The sequence below is a fragment of the Ceratotherium simum genome, chromosome 17 (assembly GCF_057802395.1).
Source record: "Ceratotherium simum simum isolate JZ-2026a chromosome 17, ASM5780239v1, whole genome shotgun sequence".
Taxonomy (NCBI): Eukaryota; Metazoa; Chordata; class Mammalia; order Perissodactyla; family Rhinocerotidae; genus Ceratotherium; species Ceratotherium simum.
The window spans coordinates 30,514,748-30,528,144 of record NC_141916.1 but is presented as its reverse complement, the minus strand read 5'-3'; the positions used below and the strand labels follow the sequence as shown (position 1 = coordinate 30,528,144).

The following is a 13,397-nucleotide window of genomic DNA, read 5'->3' as shown; positions in this document are numbered from 1 at the left end:
AGTATAATGTCTGGGAACTGAAAAAGATAAAAGGTGTTTCAGGGAAAAGATGGACGATAGCGTTAACTGCTACAGAGGTCAAAGAAGAAGTTATAACTTAAAGAAGTTATTATAGGTTAAATCTAGCAGATTTTGTTCATTTCTGGTTGGATGTTCCTTGATGGCTAAAAGGACTCGCGTACCTAAGAAGCTTGAAAAAACTGTTTCGATCAAACCATTTGATAAGGTGTTTATTACTTGAGAAATGTTGTCCAAGCTTTATTTCCTAATATGTGAATATCTATTCTATTTTTAGGAAACTGATGAGCAAAAACTTCACAAAATAGCCAATGAACTTTTGCTTACAGAAAGAGCTTACGTCAACCGACTTGACCTCTTAGATCAGGTAATATTTTCCCTTTTCGAACTATTTTATTTTAACTTAGTAATTAAAGTGTTTTAGAAACCGCAAGAGGGGCTTCACCATTTTTGGCCAGTGGAAGCTGAACTTCCTCAAGGAATTCTCTAACATTTTCAGCTTGGTCAGTGAATTCACTAGGTGTAAAGGTTTGTAATTCATAAAGAACAGATGGAAGGACTCTCTGTACACGTTACAAAATGCCTTTGTGTCTTTTAACCCTAAACACTAGTCTGTTTCCTGACCATTTATTGTGATCTTGGGGGGCATGTTACTATTATAACCTACCTGAGAGCTTGGTGATTCTAATGCAGACATGAACGCATCACTGATTCTGTTTGTCTGTTCGCTCGCTGTTCAGCCCTCTGTGAGCGATCTGGATTGCTGCAGTCAGGGGGCCAGAAGGGATTTTGAGAGTTCACTTATTCAGCCTCGTATGAAATGTTTAATACAGTGCCTGGTGTAAAGTTGCACAGTCAGTATTTGTTGACTATCTGCATCTACTTTATCACATTTTGTACTTTCATCATGGTGGAGCCTTGAGTAACACTTCAAATATATATTTGCAAAGAAAGTTTTAAAATGCTTCATAAGAATTAACTGTAGAAAACTAAGGCCTCTTAATCTTGTTTCAGTGATAAAAGGACAAGATAATTGGTAGATTGTCTGCTAATAAAAGACTCCTCTGATTAAAAGAGAAAGTTGCCATGTTTGAATGGTAGTGGTAAGAAAAATTATCCCACTTCTGCCATTGGAAAACTGGAACTTCATGGGAGTAGGCCATCCTGGGCACACTTTCTTATCATTGGTTCCTAGAGTAAACTCTGTCCCTGTTAAGATGAACCTTAAGGAGCCGGATTAAGGGTTGTATTCTTTGAAATAATGAGATTGTGACTCATGATACTCACTTTCCAAAGCATTTCCCGTAAGTCAATCAATTCATGTTGAGTTTGTGCCTTTGAAACAACTTTTCTCACCAGCGGGGTTACAGACCTGAAACTTCTAGGTAGTCTTATGGTGAAGAGAGGTGTTTTTCTTCTTCTTTTTTTTTCAACTGTATTAGCTTATCAGCTACTGTTGCTGACTTATTAGAATTTGAGAGTCTTAATTACTACAATATCCTATCTATTGGAGTCTCTAAGGACATAATTTTGTGTTCTTTTTGCCTCCCAAGAAAATGCAGTGGAGGTGAATTTAGAAAATTAACAACCATCTGGACATTATGAAGGCACAGACCTCCTTCTGCCTACATTTAACAGAATGGCAATTAAGAGGTATAGTAGCCCTAGTGGAGTACAGCTAAGACTGCAGTTTTTTTTAATTGTCTTTAAGATACCTGTTGTTATGTACAGGAGAAGATCTTTTTATCCTCATATCAGTGTTTTAAGTTATCATGCGTTGTTATTTACTAAAAAGCAAGAAAACATCTGAGAACTTCTGTTCATCCATTGACTAGATACTTATTAAGCACCTGTTCTACTGGGGGAACTAAATCCTGATGTCCTCCCTCCCCAAGGAGTGTACAAATAGGGAAAAGGAGATGAATGTCAACAAATTACAGTAAAGGACAATATGTAATAAGTGCCATAGAAGTCATTCAAAACATAAAGAGGAATGAAAAATACCACAATTATTGTGTGTATACAAAGTTTTCCATATCTCTTAACTCTACCTGTGGATAAGAAGCGTAAATCCTGTTAACCTCAATTGGGAATTCTCTGGCACAGAAAAGGTTAACATCCCACAGAGAGAGGCATAGCCTTGGTTGGAGTCAAAGTTTCCTAATTTTGATTCGTGGTTCTTCTCAATCAAAGCATATACCCACTCCTGCATTTAAAAAATGACTGATTTCTTGAACCATGAACTTTTACATTTATTCAACCAAAAGTTACTAAGAGCCCACTATGTGCCTAGCACAGTGCTATGTGATGAACTAATAAATTTGAAGTAATGTTTGCTTTATTTTCTTGTTCAGGTATTTTATTGCAAACTATTGGAAGAAGCAAATCGAGGCTCATTTCCAGCAGAGATGGTGAATAAAATCTTTTCTAATATTTCATCAATAAATGCCTTCCATAGTAAATTCCTATTGCCAGAGCTGGAGAAACGAATGCAAGAATGGTAAGAGGAGTAGATAGCAAATGCTATATCTAAGGCAGTCATGTTAGATGCTGTTTTTCAGCTTTTAAATTGAAATAGTAATGCTACACAGATCTGTAGCCAAACCTTTGTGCTAAATTTTTACGTTAAAGGCCACGGATAGAAGTTGTGGTATGTTTTTGGCTTTAATTAAAAAGGATTTCATCTCTACTCTCCAAACTATGTTTTGAGTAGTGGAGACGAGATGTTAGGGGTAATCTGGAGCTTCAAGAATTCCACAGCATCTCTCTTTACTATGTCATTCCTAAACTCCCTTTAAAAAGGTGCTGCTTCGTTCTCTACCAGTGTCACAGCAGAGGGGATGTGACAAAGCACAGAGTGTGTGTAGAAAATGATTACCTCATTTGGAGTGCTGTTAATTCACTCATTCTATAAGAAATCTTAATGATTTGTTTCTATATTTTATACAGGGAAACTACCCCTAGAATTGGTGACATCCTTCAGAAATTGGCGCCATTCCTTAAGATGTATGGAGAATATGTGAAGGGATTTGATAACGCAATGGAATTGGTTAAAAACATGACAGAGCGTATTCCCCAATTCAAATCAGTAGTTGAAGAAATTCAGGTAATAGGACTCTGGTTCAGTCTATAAATTTTTTCTGTACCAATCATAAGATCTTGTAGATCTAAAATTTAGATTGAGAAATCTGTCTGAGACACCTAGCCAAATTCCATTCTACTCTGAATTATGCAAAAATAATCTCTGCAAAGTTAAAATATTTATTGAGCACATGCCATGTACTGAGCAGTAAATTCTTCATTTGCTTTTGAGACCAGGAGAGTCTAGCTTTATCAGGGTCCATGTAAATTTACGAAGTGAGTTCCCGTTCAGATCTATGCCTCTCTTGCTTTCTTTCAGAGGTTGAGATGTTAGAATGAATATAAATGAAATAGAGAATGATTGTTATAAACCCTGACATTTTGGAAACATTATTATTCTGGTTTTTTTGGTCGCTTTATATATGTGTCCTGATTTTTTTTTTAATTTCACTAAACCTGGGTAATATATTTTAATAGTACAGTAGTAATTTCTATTTGATTCTCTAGTCAAAATTGTTAATAACTTATTCTTTGCTAAAGTTTAAATATTCAAAAGGAATCCTTTTTTTTTTTTTTTTTTTTTTTGTGAGGAAGATCAGCCCTGAGCTAACATCTGCCAATCCTCCTCCTTTTTTTTTTGGCTGAGGAAGACTAGCCCTGGGCTAATATCCATGCCCATCTTCCTCCACTTTATATGGGATGCCACCACAGCATGGCTTGCCAAGCAGTGCGTCGGTGCACGTCTGGGATCCGAACCAGCAAAACCCAGGCCACCACAGCAGAGCGCGTGCACTTAACCACTTGCACCACCCAGCCGGCCCCCGAAAAGAAATTCTTTAGATCACATAAGATTCTTGGGGTGGGGATTCTTGTGCTGCCTTTTGTGTTTTTAATTTTTTATTTGCCATTTTAATTCCTCTAATTTTAAAACTATATCGAGTTATTTTCCTACTGGTTGCTTAAAGGATTACAATATGCATCTTAATTTATCACAGTCCACTTCAGATTAATACTAACCTTAATTCTGATAAAATACAGATATTTTGCTCCATTCTAGCTCTGTTCCCTCCTCCATGCTCCATGGTATTAGTGTCATACATATTACCTTTATATATGTTTTAAATCCAATAATGCAGTGATATAATTACTGTTTTATATAATTTTATGTCTTTTAAAGAAGTTAAGGGAAGATAGAAAAAAATGTATCAATAAATATATTTATTAATCCATATATTTACCATTTCTGGAGTAAGTTCCTTTCAATATGAAAGTGATAAGTGTTTCTTGTAAAGCATATTGGATAGCAATGAATTTTCTTGGTCTTTATCTGGGAATGTCTTTATTTTTTCTTCAGAATTGAGTGATAGTGTTGCTGGATACAGAATTTGTGGTTGACATTTTTTTTTCTTTCAGCAATTAAATGTCATTTCACTGCTTTCTCTCCTCCATTGTTTCAGATGAGAAGTTAGCCATTAATTGTATTGATATTCCCCTGTAGATAATGAATCATTTTTCTCTTGCTGCTTTCAATGTTTTTGGCTTTCAACAGTTTGAATATAGGTCTAGGTGTGACCCCTTTTGTATTTATCCTGTTGGGGTTGGTTTAGCTTCTTGGATGTGTAGGTTAATTTTGCTTTAATCAATTCAAGACATTTTCAGCCATATTTCTTTCAACATTTTACTCCCATTACACATACATCAGAATTCTTGAAGTTATTCTACAAGTTTCTGAGGCTATTCATTTTTCTTCAATCTTTTTTCTTTCTGTTCTTTAGATTGTATAATTTCTATTAATGTTTCTTCAAGCTCATTGATTCTTTCTTCTGCCATCTTGAGTCTGCTGTTGAATCCCTGTAGTGAATTTTTTATTTCAGTTATTGTACTTTTCAACTCCAGAATTTCCATCCGTTCTCTTTTATAACGTCTGTTTTCTTCTTGAAAATTGCTATTTATGCATCATTGTTGTTATACTTTTCATGCTTTACAAACAGGGTTTCCTTTATTTCTTTGAACATTTTTATAATAACTATGTTGAAGTCTTTGTCTGCTACATCCAACATCTGCATTCAGAGACAATTTCTTTTGACTGCCTTTTTTTCTTCAGTATAAATAACATACACTATTTTTTGGAATGTCTCAATTTTTTGCTGAATATTGGACATTTTAGATAACCTACTGTAGCAACTCTGGATTCTGATTTTCCCCACTGAAAGTGGCTGTTGTTTTTTATTTGTTTAGTAACTTGCTTAGACTGATCTATGATATCTCTCTCCCCTGGTGTGCAGTTGCTAATGTCTCTACTCAGTTTTTTGTTGAATATTCTTGTTTGTATGTGATCCTGACTCTCTAGGGATTGCCCCTGTGTAGGGTAAGTTAGGAGTCACAGAATTATTGAACAGAGGTGCTTAACTACCTAGAGCCAATAGGCTTCTATCCTCTGCTGATGGACTTGTCTATGGGTAGGGGAGCATACTTAAGAATCAAGCCATTTTCAAGTCCACTGGGTCTTTTCACATCTTCTGTCTACATGTTCACAGCCTCAGGGCAGCTAGGAGACTGTGCTGGCTTAGGTCCTCTTTGGTCTCTGCTGATCATTCACACAGCCTCAGCGAAGGAAATGATTATCTCACCCATAAGCACAAGTTCAGGCTAGTAGAGCCGTTAGTCCTCCTCATTTGTCCACCTCAGAGATCTTCACTTCTAATCACACTGTTGCTGGGCACATGCTTTGCCCAGCACTCCAAATGAATGAGCCCTCTTCAACTTCAGCAGAGAAACTGCCAGCCCTTACAGCCTGCCCCACTCTGGCAGACCCTTCACGTTGACTGAACTGAGAGAGGAAAGGGTGTATACCCCAGGCCAGAATACAACCGATTCTCGCTGTTCTTACCCAAAGTTCAGTTTTAAAAGCATGAACACTTTTCAGATTGTTATATGCCTGTGTTTGATTTACAAAGTGCTAAAATGATTGTTCTATCAATTTTTTCCAGTTTTATCATTGCTTTTTACAGGGAGGATTTTGCCCATTTCCTCACTCAGCCATAGCCAAAGTCCTGCCTTTTCCCCTTCACTCCTTTTTTTGAACATCTCTTTTCTCTCATGAATAAGCACTCATCTACCTTTCTAAACACTGGCTCCTTCTTTGATTCTTTCACTAGCTCCTTTTGCTTATACTGAAATGTGGGCAGAATACAAGGTTTGCCCTCCTCAATCTTATTTGTCTTCATACCCTCAATGATGTCATATTTCCCCAAGCCTTTACCATTATGTCATACAGATGCCTCTAGAATCATTGTTTCTAGTCTATTCCTCTACCTCTAAACTCCAGTTACAAATTGCTGAGTGCTGGTTACACAATTCTGTATGAAGATCTTGCTGTCAAAGAAAATCAACACGTTCCATTCCTATCTTTAGCTCCCAAACATTTTTTCCATCTGACTTTTTCTGCCTTGCACAGAGTAGCTTGTGGTTATATGACTGGATTTATTAGACAATGCCAATATTCTCTCATTCACCAGAGTTCGACAACTTGGCTTTATCTCTGATTCATCACTTTTCCTCATTCTCTGTATGTGTTCATTTGCCTGTGAGATAATATATTCAAGGTTCTTTGCATGGAGCTTGTTACATAGTAAATGCTCGCTAAATGATGATGCGGCTGGTGGTCATTATTGTTGTTTTATCAAATCTTAAAATTCTATCTCTGCAATGTCTATCGTTTCCATATTATGAGGAAATGATGGGGTTGTGAAAAGAGTGGCGAATTGGAAATCAGCTAATCCAGTTTAGAATCTAGTCTGCCGCTTATAGTCACTTGACCTTAGAAAACTCTCCTAACTTCTCTGAGTCACAGTTTCTTCATCTAAAAATTGGGGGATCAGTTTTTCCTGGACGTATGTATACAATAGGTTTGTTGGAGAAAATCAAATGAGATAACTAATCACATTAATATTTTATACTTTATTAAGGAAAGTCATTAGCCCTCAACTTCCATGCTGTTTTCAGGCTCTTTTTATTTTTTTTCCTGGTCTACAATAATAACTTTCAAACTAGTTTCTCCATATCTCCCTAAAGCCACATTGCAGTAGGTTAATCTTAATAGAACTCAAATCTGATATTACTCCCCTGCATGAAAACCTGCGTTAGATGAAACAAATCTCAAGTCAGCTTGACGTTATTACCCCAGATTGCCTTTTCTTCCTCGTTCCCTGTTTCCCTGTGAATATCTTATTTGCCAACAAAACTCAGCTGTTCCCTTTTACTGAACACGTTTCATGCCCCCGTGCTGTAGGCCTGTTCTTCAAGGTCCCTCTTCCTGCATTTGTCCTCTGATCTTCCTCACTTCCCTTCCCACCAAAGCCTGCCCTCATCAGAGTTCACGTTAAACGCTCCCTTCTCTGTGAAGCCTTTAGTTTCTTGTTTGCTTTGAATGTGAACACCATGTCTTAATACAACTTCTATATCCTGCAGTGCCTTGATCATGGTATGAGTTCAATAAGTATTTTAATGAGATTCTTGCTTTGTTTAATGTGAACAAGAATACATCTTATTTTATTTTTTTTTTTTAAAGATTTTATTTATTTAATTTTTCCCCCCAAAGCCCCAGTAAATAGTTGTATGTCATAGCTGCACATCCCTCTAGTTGCTGTATGTGGGACTCGGCCTCAGGATGGACGGAGAAGTGGTGCCTCGATGCGCACCCGGGATCCGAACCCGGGCCACCAGCATTGCAGCGCGCGCACTTAACCACCAAGCCACAGGGCCAGCCCAACAAGAATACATCTTATTTTTCAAGTAATTTTTTCCCTCTCTTATGTTAACAGCTTATTGAAAGCAAGCACTATAGACTCAATTTCACCCTAAAGAAAGGAGATCTATTTACAGAGTTTGGTTTCTCATGGAAAAGAATGCCGTGACCTAATGAAAAATTAAAATTTTCTGACAGATAATAAGATGCTCAGATCTTGTCATTCTTCTTTGTGGAGTCTTTTTTAAGATCAAAGGAAATGACATTTATGGTAGCCTTATTAGGAAATAGTTTCTGCTGAGTCCAAAGTCATTTAATACAGTTGTGCTTAGTGAACCTCATTAAATGGATGCTTCTTTTGAAAATCTCTGGAGTATGATTTAATAATGTGACCTCACAAACCCTTGTAGTGACTAACTGAAGTGGTTGCCAGCAATCTGGAATTTTCTTGCTTAAAATTCTGCTTGATTTTCCTTTCTATTCTTAAACTATATTGATATTCCTCAAACTTGAATGTTATAAGAAGCTAGGGTGTTTTAAAATGCATATTCCCAGGCCCTAGCCTCAAAGATTGTGGTTTCATAGATTGGGATAGGTTTACAATTTGAGTTTTTAATAGCACCTCAGATATATCTAATACAGGTGATGCACAGACCACACTTTTTAGGGAAATATTTCACTTAGTGAAAGCTCTGTATCACAGTGAGTTTTTAGACTGGCTAACCTAATTTTTAAATCTTTCTTTAAAAAGCTTTCTCGGGGCCAACCCAGTGGTGTAGTGGCTGGGTGCACGCGCTCTGCTTCAGCGGCCCAGGGCTCACAGCACTGCTTATCAAGCCATGCTGTGGCAGTGTCCCATATAAAGTGGAGGAAGATGGGCATGGATGTCAGCCCAGGGCCAATCTTCCTCAGCAAAAAGAGGAGGATCGCAGGGCCAGCCGGGTGGTGCAGCAGTTAAGTGCGCGTGCTCCACTTCGGCGGCCCTGGGTTCGCAGGTTCAGATCCCAGGCGTGCACCTATGCACCTCTTGTCAAGCCATGCTGTGGCGGCGTCCCATATAAAGTGGAGGAAGATGGGCAGGGATGTTAGCTCAGGGCTGATCTTCCTCAGCAAAAAAATAAAATAAATTTAAAAAACCCTTTCTCATTACAGAAACAGAAGATCTGTGGGAACTTGACTTTGCAGCATCACATGCTGGAACCTGTTCAGCGGATTCCCCGGTATGAGATGCTCCTTAAGGACTACCTAAGGAAACTGCCCCCTGATTCTCCAGACTGGAATGATGCTAAAAGTAAATACTTCCCCCCAACTCCTTTTCCATTATGGGATAATTTAGTGGCCACACAGCCTTGTGGTTCCAAAGTGAGATAGGTCTCACAGCCACTTTAGTAAAAATATTGCTGCCAGAAAATAGCCTCACTGGAAATTATCAACACCTCAATTAGGCAAGCACTTTTGAACCCAAATCACAGGTTTAGAGCAATGCAAATCACATTTCTTATGCTGGTTTCACGTTAATCATTAACTCTGAAATTTAAAACTATAGTCTTAGAGACATTTGAAATAGCAATACACAATTACCTTCTCACAGGAAGAATACAACCATTCAGAATTACTAGTGCTGCTGGTTAATTAAATAGGTTGATGCACACCAAGAAAGCTAAGATGACATTTACTGTGTAAAAATAACCTAAGGAAGTTGGCTCTACATACCCCAAAACAGAAGGGAAAATGGTGCTTTTTAGTGTCAGTTAACATTTTCCCCAAGAAAACTTTATTCCTCTTCTGTGAGTTGTCTTTTATTTTTTCATTGGATCATAATGAAAGGCATTTTAAGCTCAAGAGTTTCAATAATAATTTTGCTTTCTCATGTACATGATCATGTACATGATTTCTCATGTAAAATCAATTAACTACGAAGGGAAGAATGAAAATTTAAGAAATGGAAATAAGTTAGTATTCAACAAGTACTAACAATACTGGTATACAATCTTAAAATGTTGCTTCTTTCCCTAATAATTTCTTGTCTTTTGTTATAAGTCAACCTTGATAAGAGATGAGGAACACAAAACACAATCTTTGGTCTTGGAGCGTGGGTCTTTTTTTGAGCGCAGCCTGTCTCTCCCACCATCCAAGTGAGTCGGTGACCACAGGACCTTCTCTTCTCCCCTTTCTCTCTCTACAGTTTAAAATTATCCTGACTTGTCTTCTTCCACTTTCTACTTTTCACTCATCTGGCCTGAGTGTTTGGTTTTAGTGGCAGAGCTAGTGGTAGGATTGGAGATGGGATCGCCTCTGCTGCTACTCAAATTGGTCCCTTAGGCAGTGGCCTATCTTCTTTTGTTTTCCTCCACCTTGGATCCTGTCTGGAACGCGCGGAATTGCCCAAATCGGGATGGTTCTCCAAAATGTAAATAAAAATTCACTTTCTTCTTTACTCAAAGACTTTGACTTCACCTAAGGCGCATATGTCAAAAATGATAAAATTGGCGACATAGTAGGGTATTTTATTACTCTTTTTGGTTTCCCATTGCAACTTACACTAAAATTCCAAGGGAATCATATAAGTGCGTTTAAAGACCTAAAAGGATAGGGAAAAGCAACAAAAGTCCATTCTGTTCAGCAGTGGAACAAAGAAGACAGAAAATTTGGTCCAGAGGTGGTTGTGATAACAGAATTTAGCAGACCAGCATTCACAAGATAGAAGAGAAAGAAAGAGAGCAGGACATGATTTAGATGGAGAGCAGTCCTGGAGCTCCTACCTTGCCCAAACCAAAAGAGTTCCCATCCCCATCTCGCTGCCACCTGCCCCAGCAACAACACCCTCCATGGGCATTGGCATCAGAAGGTTCTCTTTCAACTGACCAAGGCTAGAACTGTGAGTATGTTTTCCGAAAGAAGCTGGTTATGCTTAGTAGTTAATTTGCTCGTAAAACTAATGAAATACTACTGCTGAAATGGTGTAGAACTTTGAGTCAGAAGACCTAGGTTCAAATTGGCCCTACAATATCTTACTTGTGTGACCTTAGCCGAGTCACAGTGCTCTCCATTGCTTTCATCTGCCAAATGGAGCTAATATACTTTCCATTCAAGGTTGTATAAGAATTAATTGACATAATACGTATGAAAGCGCCTGGCAAAAGTGCCTCGTACCAAACTAGTGTACATGGTGTTTGTTGATTTTGAACACTGCTTACAAATGAACTTTTGAAAGTATCCAGTTTGTAAATGGAAATTGCCCCTGCTTTTGTCGTGTGTCTTTGGTCTCAGATTTCTTCTTCTTGTAGTGTATGTTACTCAGCTATCTAGTAGCATAGTAAGGACAAAATATATTTATTTACTTTTCTTTTTTCCCATTTAGAATCACTTGAAATTATATCTACAGCAGCAAGCCATTCTAACAGTGCAATAAGAAAAATGGTAAGTGGTTTTCAGAGGAGAAAGGAATCTTCTAGTTAGATCATTGTCAATAATATAGCATAATATTATCTACAGATTTGGGCCAAAATGAATTGATACAGGTGAACAAAAAAGATTGTTTACAAAATGTCTAGTGTTATCTGGAATAATCCTCTCTTCTCCCGGGTTTCAATTTGCTCATAACTGATACATTTTATACCAAAATTTATGCTTAGTCCCAATCCCTTCTGAATTGTCCATATTTTAGCTAAGGTCTTTGTATTATTAAAGCCACTGAGGTGAAACCTCCTTATATTTGATCTTGCTGTTTTGTTTTAATTTCCTAGGAGAACCTAAAGAAGCTCATAGAGATTTATGAAATGTTGGGAGAAGAAGAAGACATTGTAAATCCTTCAAATGAACTAATAAAAGAAGGACAGATCCTCAAACTAGCTGCTCGGAACACATCAGCACAAGAACGCTACCTTTTCTTAGTGAGTATTATAGTGTGAACAAGTCACATAAGAATAATTCATAAACATTGTTATATATGTCTTAGAAAAGTAGGATGCTTGCTTGCTCACAAAAGCAATTGTATCTACCTGGTTTAGTCAGGATTCCACATAAGGGAATGTCCTTAGTAACTGAAACTTGTTCTTTCAAGGACACAAATCTTTTTTTAAAATATTTTTCTATAATTTTTCACATACTGAAGACAATTTAACCTTCCCATGATGATCATAGACATCAGCTTGTATGTGGGTATGATATGCTTTCTGAAATCCTCCTTTTCTTGTTTAGATTTTCTCTTTCTTTTCATTCTTCTAGGCGAATGGGTACCATCTCCTGGATATTTTGTAGGCATAATATTTCCTGACAACAGTTCTCTTCCTAAACTTCTCTAGTCACTACTTTTTTTTTTTTTTTTTTTGAGGAAGATCAGCCCTAAGCTAACATCCATGCCAATCCTCCTCTTTTTGCTGAGGAAGACCGGCCCTGAGCTAACATCTATTGCCAATCCTCCTCCTTTTTTTTTTACCCCCTTTTTCTCCCCAAAGCCCCAGTAGGTAGCTGTATGTCATAGCTGCACATCCTTCTAGTTGCTGTCTAATCACTACTTTTAATCTTTCTAGTTGGAAGAAATATATAGCCAAAATATATAGGCAGGGTTGTAAAACTTGTGCCTGAAGTATCTTTGTGAAAAATACATGAGTTTGCTGCATAGTTCCTTTCACTACAGTCAGTTCCTGTCCCTTCCTTTACTTCTGGGAAGTGACAATTAGTCTGAGGCTTATCTCAATGTAAGAGCTCTTCCTGGGACATCCAGGCCATTATATTTTTAGTCTCTGTTAATTCCACTTCCTTTCTATATCTAATGATATAATAATAATCATCGTAATAGCTAAACTGAGTAACAATAAGCTAACATTGAGTAATAGCTCAGTAAATGTTGGATATTATTATGATTGTTATTAAAGGCAAAGAAATAGAGACATATTGGTAAAGCTGCTGCCCAGTGACTGGCACACGATGCATTCTCCGGATGTTACTCACGTCTGAGTTTTCTGCAGTAAGGCAGTCATCTCACCAGCCATAGTATGAATTGTCATTGAGCGCTTGGAGGTTTCTGTTGTCTGGTTACAGCATCCCTTGAAAGGAAAATTTATAGGAATTAATGTTCAGTATCTCTCATTTTTTAAAAAGAACACTTGGTCCCCATATGACTCACAAGTTCTACTCTAAGTTTGTACAAGTCAAGAAAATTAAAAGCCTATGTCTACATAAAACATGGACATGAATGTTCATAGCAAAATTATTCATAATAGCCAAATGTGGGGACAACCTAAATGTCCATTAACTGATGAATGAGTAAACAAAATGTGGTATATCCATGCAATGAAATATTATATGCCAATAAAAAGCAATAAAATACTGAATACATGCTTCATGGATAAACTTTGAAAACTGTGTCAAGAGAAAGAAGCCATTCACAAAAGGCCACACTGTATGATTCCATTTATATGAAATGTTCAGAATAGGCAAATGCATAGAGGCAGGATGTACGTAGTGGTTGCCTAGGGCTGGTGGGGAGGGTGGAGGAAATGGGTATAGTGTTTCCATCTGGAATCATGAAATGTTCTGGAATCAGATG

At 37.5% G+C, this 13,397-nt stretch overlaps 1 protein-coding gene across 8 annotated transcripts in view; it reads left to right on the top strand.

Annotated features, from left to right (window-relative positions):
- FGD4 (FYVE, RhoGEF and PH domain containing 4) overlaps positions 1–13,397 on the top strand; it is a 199,599-nt gene that overhangs the window by 161,232 nt on the left and 24,970 nt on the right. For all 8 annotated transcript variants that reach the window (XR_015554970.1, XM_087442579.1, XM_087442580.1 and 5 more), the window contains 6 exons: positions 296–385; positions 2,373–2,518; positions 2,968–3,124; positions 8,999–9,137; positions 11,208–11,266; positions 11,593–11,739. Coding sequence is in view for 7 of the 8 variants with exons in the window: in XM_087442579.1 (XP_087298705.1) it covers positions 296–385; positions 2,373–2,518; positions 2,968–3,124; positions 8,999–9,137; positions 11,208–11,266; positions 11,593–11,739 (738 nt within the window). In the remaining variant the exon portion in view is untranslated. The remainder of the gene's footprint in view (positions 1–295; positions 386–2,372; positions 2,519–2,967; positions 3,125–8,998; positions 9,138–11,207; positions 11,267–11,592; positions 11,740–13,397) is intronic.